This window comes from Lissotriton vulgaris, chromosome 5, assembly GCF_964263255.1.
Source record: "Lissotriton vulgaris chromosome 5, aLisVul1.2, whole genome shotgun sequence".
Taxonomy (NCBI): Eukaryota; Metazoa; Chordata; class Amphibia; order Caudata; family Salamandridae; genus Lissotriton; species Lissotriton vulgaris.
In genome coordinates, this window is record NC_141693.1 from 364,205,139 (window position 1) to 364,231,967 (window position 26,829).

General features: G+C 50.7%; 1 protein-coding gene across 7 annotated transcripts in view; it reads right to left on the reverse strand.

Annotated features, from left to right (window-relative positions):
• Positions 1 to 636: 636 nt before the first annotated feature.
• The window catches only part of SPEN (spen family transcriptional repressor), a 460,760-nt gene continuing 434,567 nt past the window's right edge, over positions 637 to 26,829 (reverse strand). For all 7 annotated transcript variants that reach the window (XM_086921690.1, XM_086921689.1, XM_086921687.1 and 4 more), the window contains one exon: positions 637 to 914. In XM_086921690.1, the coding sequence (XP_086777816.1) occupies positions 783 to 914 (132 nt within the window). In that variant the 3' untranslated portion in view covers positions 637 to 782. The remainder of the gene's footprint in view (positions 915 to 26,829) is intronic.

Sequence of the window (26,829 nt, forward strand, 5' to 3'; positions counted from 1 at the left end):
ATGTTGTAGGGGTCGGATCGCTTCAAAGTCAGTATTATATATTTATATATATTATATATATATTTATATATATACACACACACACACACACACAAACAGTTCTGCATAAACCCAATAGGAAAGGAAACTAGGCCACCCCCTTTCCCAACTGATTTCTTTTTCACTGTAAACTTTACATCCCAAAGCAACAGACACCCTTCAGCAGTAGATGTCTGGATATCAAAAACAAGAGGAAAGAGATTCACCTAGATCCAGGAGAAAAGATGTGTGAAATGATTCTTGACCCATGGGTTTATAATCGCTGAATATCAACAAGAAGTCGACACTGTTCCTGGCTTTAGCTCGCAAAAATGAAAACCACAAAAACTCATCAACTCAGGACATTCCAGAACGTCACACTGCATGTCTTTCTTTAAAAATAAAAAAATCTGTACAAAGGTCCAAGAGTCACTAATTTAGTGCAAAGGCAGTTCAGGTTCTTTCTTTTCAACAAAAAAAGCTTATACACACACACACATCGCTGTCCTTTTATGTCCCAAAAGCAGTATGTGGAAACCCTATACACGACCGCCTGATGAGTGTATCCATCGCTGAAGAGCAAAATGCAATATGTAAACATACAGGGTAGCAGCACCACTAGCCCTACACAGCCAAAGTGTCATTAGTGCCCCCTAGAGCACAAGGCTGATGTAGTCTGGCAGCATTTTCTTATTTGTGTCCATTTCTTTACAATATTCGTTTTTGCTGCAGGGCCCTCCGACAGTCATTTGTGCCCAATCTGTTCACACTGATGCAATCACAATCATAAGATGAGGTGATATATTAGAAACGCTGGAGAGTAAGTCTGGGGCCAGGCGGGATAGATGACTTTCAGAGAATTCACAAGGTGGGAAGATCTGGAGCACATAGGCAGGCTAGAAAAGAAAGACAGATTCAGATTTGAAACAATCTTCAATTCATTACATATAATGTAGCAAAAGCCTGACATGCATACCTCGAAACGCACACTTAACTATACAACCAAGAACATGCTAGAAACCACTTTAAAAAGACAATATACTAACCTGTATCACTGATAACAGTCTCCATATCAAATGCACACTTGCATCTTCAAAAGACCCACATCGATTATTACACCAATAAACTACCAAACAAAACCACCCAATATTTTCTAAAGACAACAATCCTATTAGTCCTCAGCCTATTAGCCTTTATCTAGAGCAGGAAGAAAACTAAAAATACTGTAACAAGAGGCTCAGACATAGCGGATTAAAATACTTGTACTGCAATTACTTCCAAGGTCAATTAAAGTATTACATTTAAAGAAAGGCAATTGAACAAGAAATATTTACTTACCTGTAACTCAAGTTCTCCAACATTGATATCTTTTATATATTCACATGCTTGAATCATTCCCTGCCATCGGTCTTTAAATCCCCAGTACATTAAAATAGCAGTATACAGCGTAAAAATATAAAACAGACAGTATAATTAAAAGTGGCCATAGGCCTTAAACAACATAGTATGTTTAGTAACACATCCACCTCATCTGAAAGAACCCAAACTTCAGCAAATGAGGTGGAAGCTTATGCACTCCTACGCTCCCCTAGAGACAAACATAGCTCAGATTTCAAAGCGCAAGTTTGTGAAAATAGAATATAATGAGTCGTATGTGAAATTATAAAAGATACCAATGTTGGAGAACTGGAGTTAAAGGTAAGTAATTTTTTCTCCAACATTGAATCTTTTATATATTCACATACCTGAATCAGAATAGCAAGCAGTACACATAATCGAACAGAACAAAGCAGGAACCAGGCTAACCTGTAAAAAAAACCTGGTTTCTCAGGACTGCCTGGCCCACTGCTGAGTCAGCCTCTCCGTCCACATCTAGGCGGTAATTCTTCAAGAACTTGTGTGCTCTTCCAGATGGCTGCCTGGAAGATTTCTTTCAAGGGCACCCCAGCATGGAGTGCTTCAGTTGAAGCCATGCCCTTGGTGGAATGCACCATCACTCTTCCCTGAAGAAGACACCTGGCCTTGGCATGACAGTATGCAATACAGGCTAAGAACCAACAAGCTATCCCGTTTGGACAAGGCTTGACCTCTTCGTGGTTGAGCAAATGCTACAAATAGCTGATGTGCGCATGTCCTTTGTCTTGTCCACATAGAATTTGAGACACCTGCGCAAATCTAACAAATGTAATAATCTTTCTGCTGGTGAGTAAGGATTGGGAAAGAAGGATTAAGAATGTCAGGCTCATTCAGATCAAGTCAGCATTCACCATAGGAATGAATTTAGGGTTGGGTCCGAGCGTCACTTTGTCGTTAGTGAACTGGAGAAAAGGTTCTCTACCGGTGAACGCCGGAATCTCTCCCACTCTCCTAGAGGATGTTGGAGACCAGAGTAGTGCGGTCTTCCATGAAACAAATTTCAAGTCCGCTCTACGTTTCGGATCAGAAGGAGGTATCATCTGCAAATTTAGGACTTTATTAAATTCCCATGGAACTGGAGGATATCAAAGAGGTGGAAAAGCTTTGAAGAGACCTTTTATAAATTATTCAATTTTTTTTAATGAAAACAGCATAGATGTCGAACAGTCAGTCCTACTAAATCGAATAGTTTACCTGTCGGTGTAGTTTTGCAGCTTGAAGACTTTCTGGATTCACTATGCTGTGCATTATTCTGCCATCTTGTGGTTGGGTCCGAAATGGTCGTATTTTCCCTTTTTTTGGCCCAGGTAGGGTGGGTATCGACGTACCACTATTTGGTGTCCCCTGTGACGTCGGTGCGCTTCCTGAGGAAGCTCCCTCCTGTGGTCGCCATCTTCGGATTCTTTTTTCTGTTAGATCGTTTTGGTTTGTCTATGAAACCCATTCCTCTTGGCTCCTTCTGGCGGAGGAGGGTGGGATCGCTAGTAAATCCAGAAAGTCTTCAAGCTGCAAAACTACACCGACAGGTAAGAAACTATTCGTTTTGCAGCGTGAATCTTTCTGGATTCACTATGTTGTGCATAGACTTTGTAGCGGTTTGCTAGGTCAGTGGTGGCTGGGTGGAAGAGGAGGTCGGATTCCTGAATATGTGTTGTAAGACCTGTCCTACTTGAGCTTCCTTATTCATTTGAATATACACACAGTAATGTTTAGTGAAAGTGTGCACAGAGGCCCAACGTTGCTGCTTGGCAGATGCCCTGAATAGGTGTGTTTGCTAGGAACGCCATGGTGGCTCCCTTCTTCCTTGTTGAGTGAGCCTGCGTTGTGCCATGCAATTCCTGTCCCGCTTGCTTGTGGCAGTATTGTATCGTTTGTGCAATCCACCTTGTAATAGTGTTTTTGGTTACTGGTCTGTCCAGAAAACTGGTGGCGAAGGAGACAAAAAACTGTTTTGTCTTCCTGCACTCCTTTGTCCGTTCTACGTTATGCATTACTGCCCTTCTGACGTCCAGTGTGTGTAATGCCCTCTCTGCGCTTGTTGTAGGCTTTTGGAAGAAACTTGGAATTTAGATAAATTGATTGATGTGGAACCTTGAAACCACCTTTGGTAAGAAGTGTGGGTCAGTTTGCATTACAACCTTGTCACTGTGTATTTGTAAGTAGGGTTCTTGTAATGCGAATGCTTGCAGCTCGCTTACCCTTCGAAGTGAAGTGATCGCCACTAGAAATGCTGTTTTCAGCGTGAGCATATGGAGTCTGGCCTTGTGCATGGTTTCGAACGGCGCCTTAATTAGTTGCGCCAGTACCACGTTGAGGTTCAATGTTGGAGGTGGTACCCTCTTAGAGGGGGGTTCCTCCTTGGCGCACCATTGCGAGAATCTCTTACATTTGGCTGTGTGGCATTTTCTTGTGGTCGGTCTTCGTGCCTCCCACAATACTGCTCTAGTGCTCTCTGGCTGTTTGAGGTGTGTGAACTTTAAGTCTTTAGGAGCCATGCCGCTAGGTTGAGGCTCTCAGGCTCTGGGTGCAACACCTTTCTGTTTTGTATGCTTAGCAGATCTTTTCCGTTTGTGAACTTGTGAGCTGGGCCCTGCGCCATCTCCATTATTTGTGAGAACCAGGTCTGTCTGGCCCACTGTGGTGCGATTAGAATCAGCGTCATGTTGCTGGTTCTGCACTTGTTCAGTACCCTGTGTAGCAGTTGTATCGGTGGAAAAGCATAGGCAAATGTCCCTGACCAACTTATCCATAGGGCATTCCCTAGGGATTGACTGCACGTTTGTCTCGATGTGAAGTGTTGGCATTTGTCATTTTGGGGTGTTGCAAACAGGTCTATTTGCGGTGTCCCACATTTGATGAATACTTTCTGTAACTCCTGGAAGTTGATCTCCCATTCGTGAGGTGCTGACGACAGTCTGCTCGCTTCCACATTGTCCTTTCCTAGAAGGTGTATTGTTAGTAGGTCTATTTGCTTCGGGATAGCCCATTTCCAAATGTCCAGTGCTAGGGATGACAGGATCACTGAGTGAGTACCCCCTTGCTTGTTTATGTAGAACATTGTTGTGGTCTTGTCTGTTTGAATCAACACTCCTTCCTTATAGGTGCTCCTGAAAGGCCTATTACGCTAGGAAGACTGTCTTTAGCTCTAGATAGTTGATGTGTTTGACTGTGTCTTGGGGCTTCCACAATCCTCTCACTGAGGTTGTTCATGTGCGCTTCCCAACCCAGCTGGGATGCGTCTGTAGTGATGGTCACTGTTGGAGCTGGTTGTGTGAATGATTTTCCCTGTGTTAAGTTTCTTTTGTTCCACCACGCCATCTCTTGATGTATTGTTTGCGTGACAATCACGAGGTCCTCCCAGCTCCCTGTAGCCTGTGACCATTGCTGTTGAAGCCATTCCTGGAACGGTCTCATATGCAGTCGGATATTGGGGATTAAATGTATGCAAGACACCATCATGCCCATCATTCTCCCCACCGTCCTCACAGTCTGAGCTTGCCCCTTGCAGTAATTCTGTGTCTCCTTCAGGTTTGCCAAGGTCCTCTTTGTGCTTGGGATCACCTTGCCCTGTAAGTTGTTGATCTCTGCTCCCAAGTAGACTTTCACCTGCTCTGGTTCTGAGGAGGATTTTCCCCAGTGGATGGAGAAACCCAATCTCAACAGTGTTTGTATCGTTGTCGGAGTGTTTTCTTTACAGGCGTCGTATGAGCTTGCCTTTATCAGTCAGTCACCGAGATACGGGTATACGTGTATTCCCGGTCTCCACAAGTGTGCCGCCACTGCTGCCAGGCATTTTGTGAACACCCTTGGCGCGGATTTTAGACCGAAGGCTAGCACTGTGAACTGGTAGTGTATATTCTTTACCACAAACCTTAGTGTTTGGGTTTTCTGTTCAATGGTATGTGCAGGTACGCACCTTTTAGATCTATTGTGGTCATGTAATCCCCTTGTATCTGGTGAAGTAGAGATGTCATTTTGAATTTTTGCATTCTTATGTACTTGTTTAGGTACCTTAAGTCCAGGATAGGACGCAACGTCCCGTCCACCTTTGGTACGAGAAAGTAAGTGGACTAAACCCCCTTCCCTGTCTGATGTGCTGGTACCTTTTCTATGGCTCGTTTGTCTAGAAGTTCCTTTGTTTCCTGTAACAATTGTGATAGTTCTCTTCTTGAGTGAATCTTTTCTTTTGGTTTTCTGTGTGGGGGTTGTCCTTGTAGTTCTATAAAATAGCTGTGCTTTATGATGTTTAGTATCCACTTGTCTGTGGTCATCTCCCTCCACTCCTGGAGGAAGTCTTATTCTGCCTCCTACTGATGTTGCATGTTGGAGGATCTGACAGTTTTTTGGTTGTTTTGAGATATGACACGCTGTTGTCGCTGTTGTCTAGATGTGTGTTGACATTTTTGTGAAGTCACTTGGAGTAAGGCTGTTGGCCTCGTCTGGGTGTGCTACCTCGTCCGCTTGTGTGCCCACAAAAAGGACTGGCCCCTAGGTTGGTATTGCCATGTCTGCTGTTGCTGTCCCTGCTGCTGACCCTGGTTTCCCCCTTGGAAGCCTTGGTTGAAGGCTTGGTGAGATGTGGCTGGTTGGTTGTTACCCCTGCCTGCTGGTCTTCTTTGAGGTACTCCCCTTCTCACCCACCGAATTGCAGGGCTCCCATTGACCTCGCAGTCTCATTTTCCTTTTTCAGTTGGTTCAACTTTTCGTCGACTGTGTTGCCGCACAGTTGTTCACCATTAAAGGGTGTGCTGAGGATGTTACTTTGGACTTCTGCCTTGAAACCGGATATACGGAGCCAGGCATGTCTTCTCTTTGTCACCCCTGTCATGATTTGTCTACTTGATGCTTCTGCTACGTCTAGAGCCGATTTCAACATGTGTTGGCCATCTTTTTCCCCTCCTCTACCAGGTGGCTGGCCCTCTTCTGGTATTGGTCTGGTAGGTGTTTGAGAAGTTCTCCAACCTCCTCCCAGTGTTGATATGCGTGCCTATTGATGAGGGCATTAGAGTCTACGATACGCCACTGTATTGCCGCACTCCTTTCCATCTTTCTCCCTGTGAGGTCCATCCTCTTGCTTTCCTTGTCGGGAGGAGGTGGTCCTGTATTTGTGGGAATGTTGGCTCTCTTTCTGGTTGTGGCTGCTATGATGGAGTCAGGTGGTACTGACCCTCTGATGTACATGGGGTACTGTGAGGAGTGTTTGTATTTCTTTTCACACCTTGGGGTGACCGATCTGCATATGGCTGTTTCTTTAAAGGCCTCCCTTCCTTGGTCCAGCACACTAGGAAGCATTTGCAAGAATTGGCTCCTTGTTTGTGTTGGCAAAAGTGTTTCCAGGAGGAAACATGCCTGAGGCTTTTCCTCCCCCAGCGTCACCTTGTATGTCTCTGCCGCCTTCTTAATGACTTGGTTGTACATTCCAATGTTGTCTGGCGGCAAAGGGTAGGACTCTATGTCCTCTTCTGGCGATTCGGCATCGAGGTCCTACCACGGTAGATCGAGACTCTGTCGAGGCCTGGTCCGATTCTTTCTCTTCCTTGCTGAAGTAATACAGGTCTTCTACCTGTTCTTCGGCGGCTGGAGCTCCTCCGCATCGCCCTCTGCTTCTATCTCAAGCACGGGTTTCTCTGAAATCATGTACCGGTTCATTTTTTCATCCAACTCCTTTCTCTGGAGGATATTCGCCATTTCAGCCTCGAGTCATCTCCTTTTCCTGTCCATCTCGGACGCTTGTTCGGCGTCGAGATTCTCCGGCCTTCATTTCGCGGTCGTCGACAATGTCCCGGTCGTAGGCTAGGACGATGGTCCCTGCTTCTGGGCGTCCTGCCTTGACGTTGAGTGTTCCTTTTCTGGAAACGCTTCAGATGACCTTGCCTTTTCCAGGCTTCTCGCCGGCTGGGACTCCTTCACCAAGGATCCGCTGGGCTATTTAGCTTTGGGTGCAGCTGCTAGCATTGTGGACTTAGACTGCAGTACCTTTTTTGGGAGGATTTGGACTCACTCCTTCCAGTGTCCATCGACGTTCTAGGGGTCGACGACTCTTACCTCTTCCCGCTTTTCAACCTCGACGTCCGTCGAGTCATCTGGCCCTTCGGCGATGTCCTCTTCATCACTGGAGAGGCCCAAGTCTTGGAACGATGGAGGTGCTCCCTGCCCTGCATGGCATGCTTCGCCAACCGCTGCCTCTCTCACTCTAAGAGTCTTAGGTGTGAAACCGCGCAGGTGTTGCAGTCCTCGCTTCGGTGGTCGAGCGGAAGGCAGAGATTGCAGACTGGATGCTGGTCCTTATGTGCCTAATTGTGTGGGCAGTTCTCCCAAAATGTGAACGGTGTCTTGTCCATCACAGTGCTCAGGGTGCCCCCTGTGCGCACATCAGCCGTGGCACGTCGAAGGATTGGTTCTTTTCCTACTTCGTTATCCCTCTAGGTTGACTGGTGCTCCGGTCACTAAGTCTATTTTCTGGTGTATTTTCAGTGATTCTGTCTCTAAAGTTCTGGAGCTCCTTAGTTGACGATCCAGACCCAACGGCGGAAAAAATAATCTGAAGATGGCGACCACAGGAGGGAGCTTCCGCAAGAAAGGGCACCGACGTCACAGGGGACACCTAATGGAGGTACGTCGAAGCCCACCCTACCTGGCAGGGTACTGTTTCAACATCGAGCGCCCTATTTTCCATGGAGAACCTCCGGTTTGCAGAGACACTGCAGGCTTGGGGACGAAGCTCTTCTGGGTGCGACTACCACTTCGAGAGGTAAGTTGGGAAGTTAGGGGTTGGTTAGGCACCGTCGGTTAAGGCACACAAGGTCGTGGGGAGTTGGGTGAAGGCGTGCCTTTTGGGGTCGGATCTTGTTACCAGCTCCTGGTCACGGCTAAGGGAGCCTTCTGGATTTAGACTGCAGGCGTCGGCTGGAGGCTTGAGGCAGGTCATGGGTCGTCGGATCTCTGGTCCTCCTAGTGGTGTTTGCCCACTAGAGCTCTGGCCGTGGACGACGGGTGCAGATTTGCGGTTCCGGCCAAGGCCAGAAGTTGCAGATGAACAAATCCGGTGTACTCGGGAGACAAAGTCTTTGTGGATGAAGGCAGGCAGGTCCACCGGTGTTTTCGGGGTTGCTGGCTGCAGGACACACTGGGATTCCGCAGGAGCAGGTTCGAGGGGGAGACAGGCTGGTAGGGCTGTGGCCAATTCAGTGGGAGTCTTCCTCTTGTTAGCTTCTGCACGGCTGTTCGGTCCTTCTTGTAGTTTCTTCTTGTCTGAGGAAGCAAGGTTCAGGGGTGCCCCTAAATACTATATTTAGGGACGTTACAGGTAGGTAAAAGGCAGGGACCAATGGGTCCCTTCCCTGGTGTGGGTACAGCCCCAATTATGCCACCCTCTAGTGGGAGGGGGGCATGAGCCTGTCCCTGGTTAGCCGAGTTCCCCCATCTTCAAGATGGTGTAGACTGAGTTGTGCTTCACCTCCCCTCCCCCACCTGAGGGGTGTAGTTGGTAGAGGTGGGGACACCTCTCTTCCGCATTTATTTTCCCTGCCGGTTCTCCTGCCCAAATGGGGGTCAGAACCAATGGGGATCAGTTGCTGAGAGCAGCAAGTGGCCTGAAGAAGCTCAGAAAGGCAGAAAGCCTTTGAAGCTTCCCCTTCGTAAACCCTGCCCATCCCCGAGAAGGGGGGGGGGGGGGGGGGGCGAGGGGATTGGGGGTTGACGCCTGGCACCTTGTCCCAGGACGTGCATTGTTGAGGTCCCAGAGAGCAGCAGGCTCTCGACCCAGGGGTCCAGAAACATGTCAGGTGGTGGTAGCTGAAAGCAGACACTCAGCCTGGACACTAGTGGTAGGTTAGTTTTCAGGGGGCATCTCTAAGATGCCCTCTATGTGCATTTTTCATTAAATCTCACACTGGCAACAGTGTGGGTTTAATGTGCTGAGAAGGATGAGTTACTTACCTGTAATCCTAGTTCTCTTCCAGGGGTATACTCATCAAAGTCATAAGCAGTGAATTATCTCCGCCCATGTGCGGGAACCCGGAGCATATACAAAAATACATATATATGTGTATGTAGTAGAAAAGGAGGAAATAGTACAAAATAAACACACACATATACATGTATAACGAATATGCTACTTACCAGTATGCATCTGTTCTTGGCATGTAGGGCTGCTGACATTCATATCTGTGCATAGATCGCCGCCTAGTGTTGGGTCCGGATGATCGCACATTGTTGTCCTGGAAGAGTCTTCGAAGTATCACGAGATAGGTGGCTCCTTCCCTGGACTACAGTGCGCATGGGCATCGACTCCATCCTCGGATTGTTTTTAGCCATTGTGGCCAAGATGGAGTGAAACTAAGTGAATGATGACCATGCTAGAAGTATATGTGAATTCTGCAGCTGCTACAGGCGTCGGGGAGGAGGGCGGGCGATATGAATGTCAGCAGCCCTACATGCCAAGAACAGATGCATACTGGTAAGTAGCATATTCGGTTCGAGGCATGTGGGCTGCTGAATTTATATCTGTGCATAGAATACATAGCAGTCCCTCCATTAACGGCGGCCACCCGTGCCAGCTGCAGCAGTTTGGAAAAGTGTTTTTTGAACAGCCTGCCCTACAGCTGTCTGCTGTTTGGAGTGCATATCAACACAATAATGCTTGGTAAATGTGTGTATTTACAACAAGGGGTGGTGAGGGACAGAGTCTCTGAATTAAGCAGAAAGCTCTCACCCAGTCAAGAGATCAGGGCTAGATCCAACACCGTTTTTTAGCTCACTGCACCATCCCAGTTTCAGAACCTGGCTGTATGCAAATTAGTCTGTTCCTGTCCCAGTGCATGATGGGAACAGGGCAAACCAAACTACAACAGCCAATTCTTACACTGGGAAGGAAACAAGCTCCCGGGGACCGGTTTCTGGCATTACAGCCGTCTTCGGCCCGGTTTGCTTGAATCCTGATGGTGCAATGAGCAAGGGTCTCACATCTGAGAATACCCTTGCACGTAAATGTGTGTGTCGTAGACCATGTGGCTGCTCTACATATGTCCTCCAAAGGAATATTTCCAAGGAAAGCCATGGAGGCCCCCAACTTTCTGGTGGAGTGGGCCCTTGGTGGAATGGTGAGAGTACGCTTGGCTTTCAGATAGCAGATCTGAATACATTTAACGATCCACCTAGCTATACCAGCCTTGGAAATGGGGTTACCTTTGTGTTGTGGCGCAAAGGCAACAAAGAGTTGTTTAGTTTTCCTAAAATCCTTGGTCCTATCAATGTAATACATCAGGGCCCTTTTGACGTCAAGGGTGTGGAGCATTCTCTCCGCCAATGACTCAGGATTTTGGAAGAACACAAGTAATTCAATAGTTTGGTTAATATGGAATTGAGACACTACTTTAGGAAGGAATTTAGGGTTAGTGCGAAGCACCACCCCGTTAGAGTGAATTTGAATAAATGGCTCTTGGATAGTTAGTGCCTGGAGCTCACTAACTCGTCGCAGCGATGTAATCGCTATAAGGAAAGCTACCTTCCATGTCAAGAATTGAATCTTGCAGGAATGCAGTGGTTCAAAGGGGGGACCCATCAGCCTGGTGAGGACCACATTGAGGTTCCACTCCGGAGCTGGCGGAGTCCGCGGAGGAATGACTCGCTTGAGTCCTTCTAGAAAGGCTTTAATGGCAGGCACCCTGAAAAGTGAGAGGTGCTGCCTGTTTTGGAGATAAGCAGCCATTGCGGACAGATGTTGAGCTGTTGCGGATCTGGATGCTGAATGTCGCCATGGTTCTGCGTCAGAAGGCTGGGTGTGAGGCGTAGCCTCTGATGCGGTACCACGGACAGTTCTAGAAACGTGGTGTACCATAATTGGCGATCCCACGTTGGAGCAACCCGGATGAGAGTCATCGAGTGCTGCCTGAGTTTGCGTGCCACCAGCGGTATCAGAGGTGCTGGGGGAGAAGCGTACGCAAATTTGCCTGACCAGTTCATCCATATCGCATTGCCCTGCGACTGTGGGTGTGGAAACCTGGCGGCGAAGCTTTGGCATTTTGCGTTCTCCTTTGTGGCGAACAGGTCTATCTCTGGATGACCCCACTTTTGGAAGTACGGGTAGAGTACTGATGGATGTATCTCCCACTCGTGCATTTGGTGGCTGTACCTGCTGAGCAGGTCCGCCATTTGATTGTCTTTGCCTGGGAGGTGATCTGCCATGAGGAAGATGTTTCTCTGAATGGCCCACTTCCACATGCTCTGAGCCAGATGAGACAGCTGTGGAGAGTGTGTCCCTCCCTGCTTCTGAATGTAGTACATGGCCGTCATGTTGTCCGTCCGGATCAACACGACCTTGTTACACAGATGTACTTTGAAGGCCTTTAGTGCCATGAAGATTGCCATCAGTTCCAGAACATTGATGTGCATCTTCCTTTGCTGTGACGTCCATAGTCCCTGCATAGTGTAATGGAGTACATGAGCTCCCCATCCCTGGAGAGAAGCGTCCGTTGTCAGGATGATATGTGGCACAGGCTCTTGGAACGGTCGTCCCTTGGAAAGGTTTCGTGGATTCCACCAATGCAGAGAGTTGTATGCCCGACCGCTCACCAACACTAGGTCTTTCAACTGCCCATGAGCCTGAGTCCACTGACGTGCTAAGCACTCCTGAAGCGGACGCATGCACAAGTTACTACTTGTGTAACGATATATCTGTAAGAGACATTAGTTAGTGATAGATTCCTTACCTTAGAATATCCCCAGGCGTCAGACTGGATCCGGAAACTTTTGCGTAGCAATACCCCTGCGCGCCGGTAGGCGTCGTCTGCGGCTCCGCGTCCGTCGTCGGCGCCCATGCGCGCTGACGTCAGTTCTGACACACAGCTTTTCCGCGCCAGATACGCAGAGCCATGATAGAACCAACACTGGTGCCATGAAACTAGGGCCCTGAAAGGGGATGACTTTAACCCTAGATATCGGTTCGCAGAACGGGGAGGATGGGTGGGTCGGTAAGGAATCTATCACTAACTAATGTCTCTTACAGATATATCGTTACACAAGTAGTAACTTGTGCATCTGAAAGAGACACGTTAGTGATAGATTCCTTACCTTAGAATAGATACCCCAGCAATACCAACCCCGGTGGTGGGTCTGCGAACCAATATCACACCAGAAAGTCCTGGAGGACGGAACGGCCAAAGAAGCCATCCCTCCGGACTTGACTGTCCAGGCAGTAGTGTCTTGCGAACGTGTGCAGCGAGGCCCACGTAGCTGCCTGGCAAATGTCCTGCAGGGGGACACCGCGGCCCAGGGCAGTTGTCGTTGCCGTGGCCCGAGTGGAGTGAGCCCGCAATCCAGCCGGGGGCTCCTTCCTCGCCATGGAGTAACATGCTTGGATACACAAGATGATCCACCTAGAGATGGTCCTCTTGGCCTTACCCTTCTTTGCGCCAACGTAACCAACAAAGAGTTGGTCATCCACCCGGAATTGGCGTGTGCGATCTATGTAGTAGGAGAGCGCACGTTTTGGATCCAGACGGTGGAGCCTCTCTTCCTCCTTCGAGGGATGCGGAAAGAAAGTGGGCAAGGTAATGGACTGCCCGATGTGGAAGGCCGTAACAACCTTGGGCAGAAAGGAAGGTCGTGTACGTAACACCACCTTGTCAGGATGAACAGACAGGAAAGGTGGAGAAGAAGAAAGAGCCTGGAGCTCACTCACTCTCCTGGCAGAGGTGATGGCAACCAGGAAGGCAGTCTTCAGAGTAAGGAGACGAAGAGGACAGTTATGCAGTGGCTCAAAGGGAGCACACATCAGATAAGTGAGAACAAGATTCAAGTCCCACTGGGGCATCACGAAGGGAACAGGAGGGAACATGTGCGTGATGCCCTTCAGAAATCTACTTACAATAGGGGACTTGAATAAAGAAGGCTGATCTGGTAGCCTCAAGAAGGCTGATAGAGCAGAAAGGTACCCTTTAAGAGTGCCCAGAGCAGAGCCCTGCTGGGCAAGGGAAAGAAGAAAGAGCAGCACTTCCGAAAGGGGTGCAGATAGAGGATCCACAGCCTTTGCTGTGCACCATGCCACAAATCTGTTCCACCGGCAGGCGTATACCGACTTTGTGGAGGGACGCCTGGCTGCCAGAATGATATCACAGACTTCAGGAGGCAAGTCAAATGGCCTCAACTGCCGCCGCTCAATCTCCAAGCTTGTAGGTGGAGACTGGACAGGTTCGGGTGCAGGACCGTCCCCTGCTGCTGCGACAGAAGGTCCTCCCGAAGAGGCAGACGAATCGGGGGATCGACTGACATGCTGAGTAGCTCGGGATACCAGTATCTTCGTGCCCAGTCCGGAGCCACAAGGATGACCTGGGCCCGGTCGCGCCTGATCTTCAGCACTCTGGGCAGAAGTGGTATAGGCGGAAAGGCGTACAACAGACCGCAGCTCCACTCGCGACGAAAAGCGTCTCCGAGCGAGTGCCGCCTTGGAAATTCCAACGCGCAGAACTGATGACATTGCGCGTTCTCTTCTGTGGCGAATAGATCTAACCAAGGCTCTCCCCACTGCCGAAAGAGACCTTGCGCCACGTCCGAGTTCAGACGCCATTCGTGATCCATCATGCACCGGCGGCTGAGTTCGTCCGCCCTGGCATTCAGAGAGCCTGCCAGGTGTTGAACCACCAGGGTCACGCCCTGATGTTCCAGCCACTGCCAGAGGCGCAGAGCCTCCTGGCAGAGGGTCCACGACCCCACCCCGCCTTGCTTGTTGCAGTACCACATGGCGGTGGTGTTGTCGGTGAACACTTGCACTACGCTCCCCCGGACAGAGGGGAGGAATGCCTTCAGTGCAAGACGAATCGCCCGCAGCTCCAGAATGTTGATATGAAGCCGGGACTCCGCCGGAGACCAGAGGCCTCTGATCTCCGCCTCTCCCATGTGGCCCCCCCAGCCCTGGAGGGACGCGTCCGTCACAACTACGTGCTCCGGCTGGGGTAGGGAGAGGGGTCAGCCACTGACCCAGTCGCGGTCCGTGAGCCACCACTGCAGTTGTCTCGCAGTGCCCTCCGAGATCAGGACATGGTCGGACAGGTTGCCCTGATGCTGGGCCCACTGAAACTTCAGGTCCCACTGCAGAGCCCGCATCCGCCACCTGGCGTGACGCACCAGAAGGATGCAGGAGGCCATCAGTCCCAGAAGCCGCAGCGTCAACCTGACCGAGACCCGGGATAACGGCTGGAAGATGGGAACCAGAGCCTGAATATCCCAAACCCGCTGCTCGGGTGGGTAAACCCGAAACTGCGCCGAGTCGAGAACCGCTCCGATGAAGAGGAGCTTCTGAGAGGGACACAGGTGTGACTTCGGCACATTGATGGAGAACCCCAGCAAGTGCAGGAAGTCGGCCGTAGTCTGGAGGTGGCTGACGACTGTCTGGGGCGAGCCCGCCTTCAACAACCAGTCGTCGAGGTAGGGGAAGACTGATATCCCCTGCCTGCGCAGATGGGCTGCGACCACCGCCATCACCTTCGTGAACACCCGTGGGGCGCTGGTAAGGCCGAAGGGGAGCACGGTAAACTGAAAGTGCTCTTGGCCTACCCTGAACCGCAGGTAACGCCGGTAGGCCGGCAGGACGGGGATGTGGAAATAGGCGTCCTGCAAGTCCAACGCTACCATCCAGTCTCCTGGGTCCAGGGCAGCCAGGACCTGAGCCAAAGTGAGCATCTTGAACTTCTCCGTCCGGAGGAAGCCGTTGACGTTCCGCAGATCCAAGATAGGGCGTAGGCCCCCTTTGCCCTTCTTGGGTACCAGAAAGTAGTGGGAGTAACAACCACGTCCTACTTCTTGCCCAGGAACGCGCTCGATGGCCCTCTTGGCCAAGAGGGCCGAAACCTCCTCTTGCAGAAGTTGCAAGTGATCCCCCGACACACGGTGGTATTGAGGTGGCATGGATGGAGGGGATGACTCGAAGGGGAGGGAGAAGCCCCTTCGGACAATCTGCAGCACCCACCTGTCCGAAGTGACGGTATGCCAGTGGGAGAGGTGATGGCGAACCCTGCCTCCCACAGGCGTCACATGGGCCTGAAAGGTCGGACTAGGAAGGTTTTGAGGCAGGGGCTGCTGAGGGAGGTGTGGACTGGCCTCGCCGCTGGCCCCGACCACCGCCACAGCGGTTCCCACGTCCGCCACCGCGTTGTTGGACATTCTGCGGCGCGTGGCTGACGGTACGTGGTGGGGCGCCCCTTCCGTGGCCACGAAAGGAGCGAAAGGCACCCGATTGCTGGCGTGGGGCCGTAAGGCCCAAGGACTTGGCCGTGGCCCTGGAGTCCTTGAAACGCTCCAGCGCATGGTCTGCCTTGTCGCCGAAGAGGCGACGGCCATCAAACGGCATGTCCAGGAAAGTGGCCTGGACATCGGCCGAGAAGTTGGCGGACCTCAACCAGGCGTGGCGTCGAACCGCCACCGTCGTTGCCATCGCCCTGCCCAGTGAGTCCGTAGTATCCAGCCCACACCGGAGAGAAAAGCGTGCTGCATCTCGGCCGTCCGCCAGGGCTTGGCTGAGTTTAGCCTGGACCTCCTCCGGGCATCTAGGCAGCACCTCCGCAACCGTGTCCCACAGGGTGTGGGTGTAGCGGCCCAAGAGACAGGCGGTGTTCACAGACCGCAGCCCTAAGCTCACAGACGAGAAAACCTTCTTCCCGAACTGTTCATATCTCTTGGATTCCCTGTCGGGCGGGGCCGACGGGAATGCGGATTGGGAGGTTGAGGCCTGGATGACCAGACTCTCGGGGGTGGGATGGGTGGACAAAAAGCATGGGTCGCCCGGTGCCGGGCGGTAGCGTCTGGCCACGTTCCTGTCCACAGGGGGGCTTGTGGCGGGCTTGGACCAAGTGCCCAGAAGAACGTCACACAAGGCCTCATTGAACGGCAGGAGGGGCTCCGTGGAGCCGGACTGCTGTTTGAGGACCTCAGTGAGGAGATTAGTCCTCACGGCCGCGACGGGGAGCTGAAGGTTTAAGGCCTTAGCTGCCTTCGTCAACACTACGCTGTAAGCAGAACCCGCCTCCGAAGCCACAGTCGGGGGCGACGTAAATCCAGTGTCTGGCGAGGTGTCAATACCACTGGCCTCCCCAAGCTCATATGTCCAGTCCTGGTGCGACTGGCAATCACGTGCCAGAGGGTCCTCGGACCCCTCCCATTGCTCCTCGTCACCTGGCTCCTGGAAACCAGGATTAACAGCCAGGGCCTCCTCGTGGAGATAAAATTCTCCAAGGGCCGACGGAATCGGCGCCCAGCGGCGCCCTTCCGACTCCTAAGCAGGACCGTAGGAGACGTTGGGGGCGGCAACCACATCGGCTGCCGGGGACGACACCTGAAGGGACGGCGCCGGCGAGGTCGTAAGGTCGACCGGCGAGGTCCCGGATCCGGAGCCGGATCCAGCGAGGTCGTGCGGCGCCGGGACCGAAGTCGTCAGCGGCGCCGGGGCCGAAGCACCCGACGTAGTCGGGGCCGAAGCGCCCGACCCGGAAGGACCTCCAGACGGAACCGATCGGCCCAGAGGCGCCACGGGAACCGACTGAGGAGGGAGTGCCCTCATGGCCATGAGGTACCTCTCGACCTCCTCCTGCGACGCGCCGTGCTCAGGGACCCGAAGGTGTGGGGCAGGCGGCGACGCTTGCGACTCCCGCGGAGCCGCGTGGGCGGTGTCGCCCGAGCCCCCGGCCGCATCGTGCGAGCGTCGGGGCGGGTCGGAGGATAGATGGTGTCGCTCCGACCTCTCATGCCTCTTACCTGAGGACTTGGAACCAGACGATCGGCGTCCACTTCCGGAACGTCGATGACTCCGACCTCGCGACCTGTCCCTCGACCTCCCGTGGGACCGGGACCTGGAGTGGCGCGGGGCCGACTGCCTCAGCTCGAGGCGCTTGCGGGACCGCTCCCGCCTAGCCTTCGACGTCAGGGCCCGGCAGTCGGAGCAGGATCGATCGTCGTGGTCGAGGCCTAAGCACTTCAGGCACCGGCGATGGGGGTCCGTGACCGACATGAGTCGGCCGCACTTCGAACAAGGCTTGAACCCGGGCATCCCTGGCACCGATAGTCGAGAAGTCGACTAAAGAGAAGATCAAAAGGGATCAAAAAACTTTCAGTCAAAAAGTGACTGGGGGTAGAGCTTCTTCCGGATCTGCGCTAGCTGGCGCGGAAAAAAGAAGAACTGACGTCAGCGCGCATGGGCGCCGTCTAAGTACTCCGACGACGTCATCCCGGCGCTCACGACGCCGACGACGGACGCGGAGCCGCAGACGACGCCTACCGGCCCGCAGGGGTATTGCTACGCAAAAGTTTCCGGATCCAGTCTGACGCCTGGGGATATTCTAAGGTAAGGAATCTATCACTAACGTGTCTCTTTCAGATATGTAGTCTCGCGTGCGGGACTATGGAGATGCAGGAGGCCATCATGCCTATCAACTGCATGAACACTCGCGCTGGAAGCGAGTGTTGGGGTTTGAATCGTATTAGCGATTGAATGCTGTTGACCCTCACTGAATTTGGCTGTGCTGTGGCTGCCAGAGTGTTTATCATCGCACCCAGATACTGCCGTATGTGGGCGGGCTGGAGGTGGGACTTTGGGCAATTCAGTGAGAATCCCAGATCGTGAAGGAGGTGAATGGTGTGGGACACGCGAGCGGCACACTGCTGGGCCGACTTCGCCTGGATGAGCCAGTCGTCCAGATAAGGGTAGACGTGAATGTTCTATCTCCTTAGGTGCGCCGCCACTGTCGCCAGGCACTTTGTAAACACCCTGGGTGCCGTGGTGACTCTGAAGAGCAAAACCTTGAACTGGTAGTGCTGGTTTTGGATGGTGAACCGGAGGTATTTTCTGTGTGACGGGTGTAGTGGAATGTGAAAATACGCATCCTTTAGGTCTAAAGTTGCGAGAAAATCTCCCTGACTGAGCAACGGGAGCACCTGCTGCAGGGTCAGCATATGGAAGGCTCCGATAGAATGTACTGGTTGAGGGGTCTGAGGTCCAGAATGGGTCTGAGGGACCCGTCCTTTTTTGGTATCAAGAAGTACAGGGAGTAAACTCCTGTGCCTCTTTCCTGCACAGGCACGAGCTCTATTGCCCCTTTTTGCAGCATGACGAGGACCTCCTGCTGCAATAAGTGCAAATGCTCGGCGGACATAGGACGGTGTCTTGGGGTTATGTTGGGTGGAGTGGATGTTAACTCCAGACAATAACCGTACTGTACAAGTTGTCTGACCCACCTGTCTGTGGTGATGGTTCTCCAGACCGGCAGGAACTGCTGAAGTCTCCCCCCGACCGGTGTTATGTGGTCGGGGTGCAGTGACAAGGCGTCAATGTTTGCTGGTGGTAGAGGATCTGGAGTTGTGGTTTCCACGACCTCTGCCCTTGGCGCTGTTTCCACGATATCCACCTCGATTTTTGTTGGCATATGTGGACTGTGTGTTGCCTTTGTAGTACTGCGTTGATTGGGAGAGCTGGCCTCTGGAAACGCCTCTAGTGCCTGAGCGACTAAAAGACCCACCCCTGAACTGCTGGGACTGTAAGGCACCCATGGACTTAGCAGTTTCCGTGTCCTTCTTAATCTTTTCTAGGGTGGTGTCAACCTCTGGGCCAAACAGGTGATCTGGATTCACTGTTTGATTAAGGATGGTGGTCTGCATCTCCGGCTTAAATCCGGAGATTCTCAGCCAGGCAAATCGTCTCAGCATAACACTAGTGTTGACAGCCCTGGCTGCGGTGTCAGCCGCGTCCAGTGCACACTTAATCAAAGCATTAGAGATCAGCTTCCCCTCTTGAATAAGCATTTCAGCTGCCTCCTTGTATTCATCTGGCAGGTGTTGCAACAGGGTCTCCAGTGTGTCATAGTGTGCCCTGTCATACCTCGCTAGAAGCGCTTGTGTATTGGAGATTCATTGGCAGCCTGTGCTGCCACCCTTTTCCCTGATGCCTCAAAGACCTTAGATTCCTTGTCTGGGGGAGGAGCATCACCCGTTGTCTGAGAATTAGCCCTCTTCCGGGCATTCGAGACGACAAGAGAGTCCAGAGGCAACTGTCCTTTAATATAGGTAGGATCCGTAGGCGCTGGCTTATACTTTCTCGATCCTAGGGTTTATCACCCTTGCTCTGGTAGGCTCTTTAAAGATCTCTCCAGCATGTTTTAAGACACCTTTTAACATAGGTAGAGTTTTGACAGTCCTTTCTGAGACTGAAAAGGTATCAAAAAGGAAATCAACGTCAATAGGGTCAGCATGGAGCTGGACGTTGTGATTGTTAGCTGCCCGTTCAATGAGGGCATTGAATGCTGCAGAATCCTCTGTAGGAGACGTCTTCACAGAATAGAGTTGAGTGTCTTGTCCAGAATGAGGATCACCTGGGTCAGCACCAGCAGCCCAGGGTTCATTGGTATCATCAGGGTCTGTATTTATTTATTTTTATTTTAAAAGTTTTATATAGCGCGGACAAGATCTTTGCAGATATCAGAGCGCTTTACATAGAGGGGTACATGAGGGGGCGTGATCATACAAATAAATCAGTAGATCAAAACAGTACAAATAGGTTACATAGAGGGGTATATGAGGGGGCATAGTCAGATAGATAAATCAATAAATCAAACAGTACAAATAGGTTATATAAAGGGGTATATGAGGGATCATAGTCAGATAGATAAGTCAGTAAATCAAACAGTACAAATGGGTGACTGCAAAGCCAATCATGTGAGCAATGAGACAACTCATACAAGTAGGCAAAGGGGTCAAGCATGTAGTACAGATCGGTGTCGAGTGTTAACAGAGTTCTAGATACTGGTTCAAGTGTATTTAGCCATGAGGATAGCTTTTACTTCTTTTTTAAAGAGTGTAGTGGAAGAGATAAGCCTGGTTTCTGAAGGGAGTGAGTTCCAGATCCTAGGTGCCATTCCCGAGAAGGAGCGCTTACATGTTTTTTCCTTCCGGAATCTTCGCGGTTTGTATAGACAGGATAGCTGTACTCATCCTCATCATCGCCCTCCCCAGCGTCCACATCAGAGTAAGTGGGCGAGACATCTCGAGTCTGTGGAGAAATTGGTTCCACTAGGACAGGAGTGGAAGCAGAGTCCTTCTTTCTCTTTAGGGGAATCTTTTAGGACTCCATTGGTTGTTCCGGGGCAATTTTTCGCTTGTGTAGGGAAAGTCTGCCCATTTCGGCATCAATAAAATGTTCGTGTTGTTCGTCCACCGAAGATTGTCGATGCTTCAGGGTGGACACCACCGTCGACGACTTTGGCACCGAGGACACCTTCTCGGGGACGCTGGCGACTGCTTTAGGGGTGAAAGCCTTCGGCGCCACCTTCGGCGGCAACGTGAAGTGAATGGGCGTCGACGCCTTGTTAATGTTTCTCGACTGGCTTTGGAGGTGGAGGATCTGTTGGTCCGACCGTCGAGGCCTTCTCCCTGATGAGCTGTAGGGAGTCCGTCACCTTCTTGGTGAACGCGGCAGACGGGTGCGCCGAGTCGACGGGATCCTTCGAGGCCCCACTAGGAGGGGACTCTCGGGGTGCGCCGCTTTTGGCCTTGTCCTGTTGACGCGGCGTCTCGAGAACTTTCGGGTCGCCAAGTCCTTTCTTCGGGTCACAGAGTCCTTTGTTGGTGTCGACCGCCTTCGGCGCCGACTTAATCGGCTCGACCACCTTGACTTTAGTCTTCGGCGCGGCAGACTTCGTCTTGACGCCCTTGACTTGAGCCTTCGGCTCGACAACACCCTTTTGCTTCTTCGGCGCCGAGGGCTCCGAGGCCTTGGATCCGACCAAAGTGATGCGCACTTTCCGTTTCGAGGCAGGCACCTGCGCTGTGTCTTGTGTCGAGACCGTAGGTTTCGCTTTCGGTTTACCAGGGTGTGGCTCAATAGAAATGTCCGTGGCCGAGCCCGAAGGTGGGGCCGTAGAACCCATCGTAAGATCTTGGGTAAGGCCTAGTGGCGATCCCTCGACCTGAGCCTTATGAATCGGTACGATCCCAGTGTCAGAGCAAGGACGCTCTTCGTCCGAGCTATCCTCCTTGGCCCCGAAGGCCCCGTCGTCGTCCCCTACCTCGTCAACGACTTCTTCAGCTTTGAACATTTCTGCGTGCGCATCGTAGTCGACATCCGACGCGGGATTCGACAGGTTGTCACCGATGTCCCCGGTAACTTCTTCCTCGACATCCCCAGCATCGAAAATGTCCGCAGGCGCCGGTGCAGTCTGCTGGGCCTCCTGGCGCGCAGCACGTCGATGCTTAAGCGTCTTCTTGGACCTGAAACGGGAACAAGCTATGCAACTGGCTTCATCATGGTCCGGCGACAGACACTTGTTGCACACCAGGTGGACGTTGATGTGGGGATACTTCGAATTGCAGACGGGACCTCTTTTGAACGGACTTCGTTCCATGATGAACAGTCGATAGGGTCTGAGGCGTCGACTGGGCCCTCCGCGTCGAAAGCACGCGGGTGATGGAATCCGGCTCAGAACCGAGCTGGAAGAGTTAGGTATCGAACGCAAGACAATACCGAAGTGTACTAAAGACCTTTTGGTCTTAAGAAAAGTTTTTTATCGATTCCGACTAGAGGGAACCAATATACATCCGAACACAATGGCGGAAAAAAACAATCTGAGGATGGAGTCGATGCCCATGCGCACTGTAGTCCAGGGGAGGAGCCACCTATCTCGTGATACTTCGAAGACTCTTCCAGGACAACAATGTGCGATCATCCGGACCCAACACTAGGCGGCGATCTATGCACAGATATGAATTCAGCAGCCCACATGCCTCGAACCAAACAATATGCAGCCCTAAACATATCCAATAGGCCAAGGAGCCAGAGTTACATGTATTTCCCTAGAATGAAAATAACACATACATATATTGTAAGAGAAGGACATGTACAGTTATAGCATTCTGTAAAAACCTTTTATTTTCATAAAAGGAACCAGGTAATGGCAGACAATTAGACTAAAGAAGGCTGCATAAATAAATAATATCCTTGTACAGAAAAGGAAACTCACACCTAGTCTTTAAGGCCTCAGAGGCCCTGAGCATTTTGCCTTTAAGGCCCCCAGGAGCCCCCTGCTCCCATCATGCACCACAGGTGACAGGTCAGTTCTTTTGTACGGTATAGGAAACCTGTAGGAACCTGCATTAAAGATGCAAGAAGAAAAGCATTACTTATCTGTAACTGCAGTTATCCAGTATTGGTGTCTTTCATAGATTCACATGCCTGAATCATCCCCAGTCGTCGAGATTGGAGTCCCCGGTACATAAATAAGTAATGTCCCATAGACATATAGAGAATAGTAGGCCATAAGGCCTCACTTTTGTAAGATATCTAGATCCTTTTGTAAAAAGGACCAAACTCTAGAAAAGAGCCAATAAGCTGCCACCTCCCTCTAGAACCTTCCTGGCAGGAGCCTCAGTCCCTCAGATTTTCGTACGCACTAAGCTAAGTAGGCGTGTTACTGAGAAAATTAGGTGAGCCCTTCCAGGGGAGGCGGGAGGGTTGCATGTGAATCTATTAAAGACACCAATACTGGATAACTGCAGTTACAGGTAAGTAACGCATTTCTTATCCAGTATTATAGGTGTCTTTCATAGATTCACATGCCTGAATCAGAGTAGCAAGCAATGAACAAAGCAAATTTCGGACGGAATAGCATATACAAGTCATTAGATAATACATATCCTGCGACTATGAAACCATTAATAGACATCAACAATAAGCATTAGTAAAGAAATGTGCAAACCAGAGTAGGATGGAGGGACGGAGGAAGGCTCACCTTACTGAAATAGATGGCGTAGCACTGCTTGTCCCACTGCTGCATCCTTCATCAGCTCTGTATCCAGGCAGTAGTGCCTAGTGAAGGTATGCGGCACCTTCCATGTTGCCGCCCTGCAGATGTCAATCACTGGCACCCTTGCAAAGAGTGCCATAGAAGTGGATATAGCCCTCGTGGAGTGGGCTCGCACCTTCGAGCGCAGCGGCAGTCCTGCCTGCTCATGACAGAAGGAGATGGCTGCCGAAATCCAGCGTGAGATGCTCTGCTTTTTAAGTGGGAGACCCTTCCTAGGTCTGCTGTAGGCCACAAAAAGCTGGTTTGATTTCCTAGATTCCCTTGTCTTGTCGATGTAAAATTTCAAGCATCGCTTGAGATCCAGAGAATGTAATGCCCTCTCCGCTGCAGTACTGGGATTTGGGAAGAAGGAACGCAAAACTCCAGGCTCATTAAGGTGGAAATCCGACGGAACCTTTGGGATGAACATCGGATTGGTTCTAAGGATCACCCTCTCACTGGAGGGAAAGATCTGTATAGTCCCTTCAAGAAGTGTTTGATTAATCTGCTTGACCAAAGGGAAGGTCCTGCTGCAGTTCTTTTATAACGGGATATCGCAGCCAAGTGCACTTTGATTGAAGAGTGGGCTAGGCCTGCCTTTGCCAGATGTAACCATGATCTGCACACCAAACACAAAACCTCTTCCATTTCAGGGAGTACGTTTTGGTGGTGCTATCTGCTCGCGCCTTGGCTGGGATGTCTCTACAATCCTGCGGAATGTCTAAATCCCGAAACTCTCGGAACTCGGGAGCCAGGCGGCTAACTTGAGAGACTTCAGATCCGGGTGTTGAATTTGCCGGATTGTAGAAGTCCGTTGTAAATAGAACTTGAGACATCTTCTAATGTCAAGGGAATGACAAGTTCTTTCCGCATGTGATTGGGGATTAGGAAAGAAAGTTTTTAAAATGATAGGCTTGTTGAGATGGAAGTCCGATTGTACTTTAGGCAGAAAACTGGGGTTACTGCCTAGCACTACTGAGTTCGAGACAAATTGAAGAAAAGGTGGATTAACAGTAAAAGCTTGAATGTCACTGACTCTCCTAGCTGATGTGAAAGCCAATAGCAGAGACACCTTCCACAATAGAAATTTTAAATCCACTTTATGAATAGACTCAAAGGGGTGCCGCATGAGTTGTGCAAGCACCACGTTAAGATGCCAGGATGGAGGTGGGCGCCGGATAGGAGGAAACATCCGAAATAATCCTTTGAAGAAATGCTGAATAATCCTAGCTGAATAGAGAGAATTGGATCCGTCTTGCCGAAACCTTGAAATAGCTGCAAAAATAATTTCAAAGTAGAATGGGACAGGCCTGATCTTGCCAAGTGTAAAAAAAGAACGGTAAAATCTGTTCTGGTTTTGCATGAATTGGATGAATATTGGCAGATTTACACCATAGGCAAAATCTCTTCTATTTAAGCCTGTACGTTTTAACAGTGGCAGGCGCTCGAGCGTTGCCTAACACTTCCTTATAATCCGTAGGAATGTTCAGATGTGCGAATTCAAGGTGTTCAGGCGCCAGGCTGCTAATCTCAAGAGAGGCAGGGTCCAGGTGGCAGATCTGTCCATTCTGGATGGATAGGAGGTTCGGTATTGGTCAAAACTGAATGGGATCACATTCTGAGAGAAGTTCGGTAAACCAGAACTGGCGAGGCCATCTGAGAGCGATGAGAATTAGGCGACATGGCTCTCTCTTCATCTTCCGGAGAACTCTGGAAACCTACAGGTATCGGAGGAAAGGCGTAGGCATATATCTGGGACCAATTCATCCAAAACACATTCCCTCGTGCCTTTTTGTGGGGTTGCCAACTTGCAAAGAATGGGCAATTGCAGTTCCGATTGGTCGCAAACAGATTCAGGTCGGGTCAACCCCAATCCTAAAAGTCCCGATTCGACGTTTGTTGATGTAACTCCCACTCGTGATTGGATACTGTTGATCTGCTGAGGGAATCCGCTAGGACATTGGAGACTCCTGGAAAATGGATCGCTGATCGGCTGATTCTGTGTCGTATCGCCCAGTCCCAGATTTCTTGGACTTGAAGAGAGAGTAGGGCAGAGTTTGTTCCTCCTTGTTTGTTTAAGTAGTGCATACTTGTAGTGTTGTCTGTCCAAATTAGTACTGAAGCCCCCAGGATGATGGTCGAAAGGATTTTAGGGCTAAAAAGAAGGCTCATAATACTAGAAGGTTGATATGCCAAGTCCTTTGCTGGACGTTCCACTTGCCGTTGACCGTCATCCCTTGAAGGTGTGCCCCCATCCCTCGAGGGATGCATCTGTGGTGATGGTGAAATTTGGAACTTCTACCAGGAATGCACACCCTTCTTTCACATTCTTTCTTAGAGAACACCATAGTAAGGCTTCTCGCATCTGAGGAGTGATGCGAATGTCATCGAATGACCCCGAAATCTGCAACCATTGGTGGTTGAGCTCCTCTTGCAGGGGCCTCATGCTGAGACTGCAGTTGGGTATCAAAGGGATGCAGGAAGAGATCATCCCTAAATAAGACTTGCACAGCCAGACTGAAACGCACGTTTTTGATAGTAAAAGGCAGGCTAGTTTGCAGATCTTTTGTTGCCTTTCGTTTGAGACAAATGCCTGGGTAAGCTGAGTGTCTAACATTGCTACCAAGAAGGTCTTTCTTTGTGATGGAACAAGATGAGACTTGTCGAGGTTGATGGAGAGACCTAGATATTGGAAAAGCGACAGACATCTTTGAATGTGTGCGCTTGCGGATGGAAAAGAATTCGCCTTGATAAGGCAGTCGTCCAGGTATGGAAAGATTTGAATCCCTTCCAGACGAAGGTGAGCGGCCATTGGAGCCAGAACCTTGGTAAATACACGGGGTGCTGAACCTAGTCTGAACGGAAGGACTTTGAACTGAAAGTGCCCGCCAGCCACTCTGAACCGCAAGAATTTTCCGTGTCTGGGTAGGATTAGCACATGGAAATAGGCGTCTTGGAGGTCGAGGGTGGCCATGTGATCCCCCGTTCTTTATGAACTCTAGAACATGGCCTCTGGCCACGATGTGCAGGACACACTTGTCTTATGTGATAGCCCACCAGTTAGAGTAAAATTGGAAGCTTCTTCCTCCAACTTTGAAAGGGGAGGGCGGTGGAAGTGGTGGCAGTTCTCACTGTTTTTAGCTGAATCCTGTCCAGGGTAGGAGGGCTCTCTTATTTTGCAAACAGGAGGTATTTCGCTGTCTGTAGGACTGTTGTCTTTGGGACTGGTATCTCCGATTGCCTTGAAAGGACTGGTATGACCTTTGTTGGTTGTAGCCTCCTCTATTAGAAAAAGATCCACGTCCTTTAGCACCCCGAAAGGGCGGCTTGCGAAATTGAAGAGTACCGAGAGATCTTGCAGTCTGTGTCTTTTTAATGGCCTAAAGGGCCTCTTCGACATGCTGGCCAAATAGTGATTCCCCATCAAACGGCATGTCGATAATCTTTGACTGAACCTCCTGGCGAAAAGATGTTGATTTCAGCCAGCCTTGCCTTTGCAGTACTGCGGCACCCGCTAGCTGTCCAAGTCCTGTGGATGCAACATCCACAGCCGAATCGATTATCTCAGCATAGATACGCC